General features: G+C 44.9%; 1 protein-coding gene across 1 annotated transcript in view; it reads left to right on the forward strand.

Moving 5' to 3' along the window:
- The window catches only part of DOK2 (docking protein 2), a 73,398-nt gene extending 68,521 nt beyond the window's left edge, over positions 1-4,877 (forward strand). The window contains exons 4-5 of the mRNA XM_068272311.1: positions 1,119-1,288; positions 3,600-4,877. Coding sequence (XP_068128412.1) covers positions 1,119-1,288; positions 3,600-4,271 — 842 coding nt within the window. The 3' untranslated portion in view covers positions 4,272-4,877. The remainder of the gene's footprint in view (positions 1-1,118; positions 1,289-3,599) is intronic.
- The last annotated feature ends 1,123 nt before the right edge of the window (positions 4,878-6,000 follow it).

The following is a 6,000-nucleotide window of genomic DNA, read 5'->3' on the forward strand; positions in this document are numbered from 1 at the left end:
GGAAGTGGAGAAGACACGGTCACTGGGAATGTATACTTAGGCTTCCACTGTGCATTCTGCATAATGACATTAGGTACTGGATCACCCCAGGACTTCCTCTGCCCTTCCCCCCAGCTCCCAGGCCCCCTACCACCACAGAGCTATAGTTACATCACTGTAGTTGTCAGGACTTAGTAATTCTATAAAGTGGTGGCATTCTGAAGTGGCCCTGAACTCTTGCATAGTACACAATCAAAAGTCTTTATTTCACATATACCGTATATACAAGAATACAGGTCGACCTCGTGTATAAGTTGACTCCAATATTTGACGCTCTTAAACTGGAATTTTGTATTGACTCAAGTATAAGTCTACCTAGCAAAGTTAATGGCTGCACTTGGGGACAAGGAGGGGTTAATAACTGCACTGCATACAGTATTGCAGCCATTAACCCCTCCTGTCCCTTGTGCAGCCAATAACTCCTCCGGGCCCCCAAGTGCTGCATTTATTCACTCTCTTTTATGCAGCCCAGTATTCCACCACCCCGCCCCTTTCCTTGTTCATTGTTGTGGCCAGGACTTTAAGACCGGTGTTTTCTTGGCATTTCCTTTCCTCAAAGTATGACTTACCACAGGGTAAATTGCTTCAAATGGGAATGTCACTATTTGTACACACATTGCTCAGTGGGCTCAGTGTTACCGGTGACTCTTGTATAAGTCTACCCCTATACTTTTATGAAGTGAATCAGACCTAAATTTCAAGACTTATACTCGAGCATATACAGTAGTTTCTAAAGAAATCCACTGGTCTGTGTGTCTGTACTTGTTTGGCCAGAGAAGCATCTAATTAGTTGTTAGCAGCAGCTGTGAATTACAGCTGTGAGGTCTAAAGGCAGCTCTCTCCATAAGGTAATCACTAAGGCTTAACCCTTTCAGTGCTCTCTGGAGAGTGAAACCAACTTGTAATCTTCAATTGTTAAAGATTTATATAAATTGTAACAAAAATATATTTTGTCCATAAAAGTCATCATGCTGTGGCTAATCTCTCCCAGCAGATAGGAAATTCTGAGCGTAGTTCTACTTTAAATAAATCATATTTTATTTCAGCCAATGACCGTCCCAGTTTCTCTCTCCATACAGGTCAGTTCATGGTACGGGTGAGACAGACAGACGCGTCATCTCGCTGTGGCCTCTCTGGTGTGTACACACTTGTAGCAGAAAGTAAAAGCCTGTCTCTGCGAGATCGTCAGACAGGAAGTCTGGTGTACAGCTGGCCTTACCCATACCTGAGGAGATTTGGAAGAGACAAGGTGAATATTTCTATAAAAGGTCATCATTTATCCCTGTCATGATCCCTGTCCCTGTCTAAAGAAAAGTAAAATAGCTTCAACTGAATCCATTTTCTATGTGATGTTTCATCACTACAGCAGAGTAACTCATTCAGGTCCATTAAATAAAAGGAGTCTTCAACTTGGAACCAGAGCCAGGCCGAAGCAGAGGTAGTAGCACTAGCCTCTGTAGCCCCTCCCGAGTGCTTCCATCACCCAGCCGATGCAAAGTCGTGAGTGAAGCCTGTAGTTCTGTCTACTCGCCTCACCGTGTCGGGAACTCCACAGGTTCACAGAAGCTTCTCTGTTCTCTCTGTCTCCCTCTAGTGGTGTCAAGGGGAGTGCTACGAGCATGGGACATGACTGAGTTACTACCAGGGGCGTAACAATAGGGGAAGCAACCCCTGCACCAGCAGGGGGCCCTCTAGGGCCTGCCCAGGGCCATTTTTGGGGGGCTGGAGGGGTCGCAACATGAGGGGAGAGCATTGGACATCGGCCCTTCCTGCCGATGTCCAATGCTCTCACCTCATGCTGCTACCCCTCTGGCCCCCCAAAATGGCCCTGAGCGGCCCTTAGGAATCCAAATTTGGCAGGGGGGCCTGGTGATTTCTAGTTGATGGTTTTCTTTATCTGCAGATTGAAGTTTGAGGTAATTGTGAAATGAAGCAAAATGACTGAAAGCTTCAAGCAACTCACATTCAAATAATAAGACTGCATTAATGAGCCTCACTCCTTTAAACAGGCCTCTTGTGAGCCACATTAGGTCCTGAACTATCACTGAACTTTCAAGTATGGAAGTTCCAAATGTGGAAGATAAGCCATGCCCTCTGCCCATGTTATCAATCACTGAAACCTTGTTGACGATGGACCCAGTGTCGTATCTGGGTATTATAGCACCTATGAAATTGTAGTGACAGGCAGGCCCAGTATAGGTAGCGCCCCCCCCTCAGGCTCCCCTAGGTATAGGTAGACCCCCTCCTTCCCCCATTAGGGCATTGCATTCATGTTAGTCATCTCTCCATTTCTCACAGACCTTAGGTCAGTGACCAACAAGAGAGAGAGGACACACACTAACTGCGTGGCACACTTCACATGGGGGAAGTGACTAACGATGTCACTTCCACAGGTAGTACTTCTTTGCATCTGTGGTCATTGTGTGCCTTCTCTGTCTGTCTTTGGTCTCTGCTGAACTGTGGTCTGTGTAGCAAGTAGGCACGGGGGGCAGGCATGGCAGTGCAGCACGGGGACAGACACGGTGGCACAGCACTGGGGAAGGCATGGCTCGTGCCATAGGTGCCACATGCCATGCCTGCCCCTCTCTAGATACACCACTGGCAGAATCATAGTTATTCTGCCCAAACTATGATCTGTTTGCTGATGCTGTGTAAGTTTAATTTGTCCACCATTATTGATTTAAATATTGAAAGAAGAAACTTAGCCACACCATTCATCATCTCTTTTGCAACCACCTATTATTAAAACCATCATTTCTCATTCTGCTATTTTCTTCAGCCTTTAGTCTTGGAATAATTATGTGCATGTATGAATGCAGTATGGTTTCATTGGTGTTTGAAGTTTCACATATTCACATAAGAGAGACTGAAGTGAACAAAAATTGCTTCTTTTACCTGCTGGTTCGCTTCAGTACTCTCATTAGATGTAAACTGCTGCATCCTCACCGCAAAACGAGGGCTTTAGACCCCCCAAATCCCCGGGGGAGGGGGGGGGGGGGCAATCCGGCCGGTGCTTCCTGAAAGAGGCAGAGCTTTCAGCTGCAGCTCTGCCTCTCCTGATGTCAATCGCCGTGTATCGCCACCTCTCCCCGCCCCTCTCATTCTTCCTTCACAGAGAGAGGCGGAGATCCAAACGGTGAATGACATCAGAAGAGGCAGAGCTACAGCAGAAAGCTCTGCAAGATGGTCGTGGATGTTTGCCCCGGGTTTGGGGGTCTAAAGCCTTCGTTTTGTGGTGGGGATGCGGCGGTTTACATCTAATGAGACTACTGAAGTGAACTAGCAGGTAAAAGTAGCAATTTTTGTTCGTTTCAGAGTCTCATTAAATCCATTAGTCAATGACAGTGTTCGACAACATTATTTTTTAAATAGGAATGTGATTGACCTTTGTCATCGAATGTTATTATGATCTCTGAACCTTAGTTCAAAGTCTTAAAAGGGTTGACAACATTCTTGTAACAAAATAAGTGCAGGCTAGGAAGGGTCACTGGTTTAAAATAAACTAGAAATAAAAGATTCAATATAATAACTTACTAAGCTTATTTCCCTTTACCCAACAGACCATGTTCTCCTTTGAGGCTGGCCGTCGTTGTGCTTCTGGAGAGGGAAATTTTGAGTTTGAGACATCTTTTGGAAGTCAGATCTTCCATGCCATTGAGTGTGCCATCAAAGCTAGCCAAAACGAGGCCTCCTCTCCAAATGCCTTTGAACAATATCATGAAGACTTTTCTTCTGTACCAAAGCAGCCTGTCCGTTCTACTTCTCTCTCCATGGCTCCTTCACACACTCATCAGGTTCCTCAGAACAAGGCGGCCACCAACCATACTGTTCAGGAGAGTGAATATGCTGTACCTTTTGATAAAGTGGCACAAAACCTGTTGGCCACAGGGTTCGGTGGTCTGATGGCACCACCTCCTTCAACAGAGAAAAAGCCAAAGAAGGTCCAGAAACCTGAGCACATCTACGATGATCCAGAAGTTCCTATCAACCCTGTGTATGATGAGCCTGAGGGTATAAGGGTGGATGCTTGGAAAATACAAGCAACAGATGCCCATGAAATGGGTTATGAGTATCCCTATTTGCCAGGATGGGATGATTATGCTGTGCCTAGAGGCAAAGGAAAAACACAGAGTGGAGGAAGACTGCAGGATGATGACGATGAGTGGGGGAAAACGGCAAGAGGCGAACAGGAATATGACAACATTAAATTACGAGGTGCTCTGGACAGTTGAGGGGAAAAAAAAGAATGATGTCCTAGGATTTTACAGTCGACTTAAGTTCTGTGCAGCAAAACAAAATGAGGAATGGACAAAGATGACTGGTTGTGTGGTAGGATCAATGCAATAAAGCCACATGGTGTCTGCAAAACATTGCAGGAACAATTAGATAGTCGTAAAGCATTATTTCATCTGTTAGCTCTGTCTACTCACAGTTATGAAGGACTACAAAGACAGCTTAAAGCGAACCCGAGGTGAAAATAAACTGCTGAGATAAACAATTGTAATATTCCTCCTACTCCTAAAAAATACCTTTTTTTTTAGATATTTCATGGTTTTTATTTTATATTTAATCATTTACAAAGTAAATTAAATGTTATGTAATCTCTACTCAGTGGCAGCCTATTAAATGTCCCTTAGTGAAAATACATGAACTATTGACCTTTTCCTATTTCCCTCTGCTCAGAGAAGTTGTATTCTGCCAAGAAAACTTTTATGGCTGTACTTTGCTTATCAGTGATGTTTTCTATATTCCTGACAAGGTACCGACAAGACAGAAGCTGTCAGTTCTATACCTAAAAAATAACTCTTTCAGGCAGCAAAATAAAGCAAGTAAAACACCCTCGTTATCAATGTGTTTTGTACTGTACATAGACATATTTATCTCAAAATGTCACATGTCACCTCGGGTAAATTTTAAAAGCTTGCAGCAGTGTTTCCCATACTGTCAGACCCATAACCCTTGCAAGACATGCCCTCACTGGGGTGCCACAGTACAGGCCAGAGAACTTCTCTGCAGAACTGAATTATGGGAGAATCTAGTGTCATCCGGGTGTGACATGGTCGCACTTGGCGAATAATGTCAATTCTGATTCTGATCTATAGTAGGAAATACCAAAAAAGAGTATGGCATAAGTGTTTATGTGATCATTTGTGCGCTTCAGGTGTACAGTTGGGAGTAGACATGTTCTAACTTTATAGCAGGATATATGTAGCAGAGTGGTCTGTACACATAGATAGGCACCCAGTATAACAAGTTAGAACTCTTTACTGAAGAAAAACAAGCATATATATATAGATCATACACAACCATCAGGTAATGCAGCTTACTTAGAGTAGAGAGAAACACAGAGTGAATACAGGAAATCAATACCATAGAGATCATTGCATACACAGTGACATCTTGTGGTTGCATTACTATACTGCAGTTTAGCCAATAATCAGGGCAGTTTCTAGGCTAAATTGCACCCAGGGGGAGGGTGTAAAAATTGTGCCCCCTTCACCCCTTCCCCGTGGACTCACGAACCCTTACTCTTTAGGGACAGTCACACAACCACAGATCACAAGTAGATCTGCCTACTTACTAGTGACCAGCCGCTCATTCAGGAGGAAGCAGGGACCAGGAAAACACACAGGTGAATAGAGCCCCGGCAAGCCAACTCCTCCATGGGCGCCGCACACTAACAGCCTGCAGTACCGTTACAGAACATCAGGTGTCATCACGAGGAGGTGACGTGATGATTACTTGACGTCTGATGCAGGCAGCCTAGGAGGAGTCAAGGAAGGTGATCAAGCTGGTAATCTTCTTCTTCCATTTGGCTGCACCTTGTGTCACCAGCTCCCTAGTGGTTATGTCCTTCTGCCAGCGCCCCCCTTCACCTACTTGCTGGTTTGTGCCCAAGGCGGTCGCCCTGCCCGCACTGCCCAAGAAACGGCCCTGCTAATCATGTTGTTACTACCACCA

Source organism: Hyperolius riggenbachi, chromosome 3, assembly GCF_040937935.1.
Source record: "Hyperolius riggenbachi isolate aHypRig1 chromosome 3, aHypRig1.pri, whole genome shotgun sequence".
Classification (NCBI taxonomy): domain Eukaryota; kingdom Metazoa; phylum Chordata; class Amphibia; order Anura; family Hyperoliidae; genus Hyperolius; species Hyperolius riggenbachi.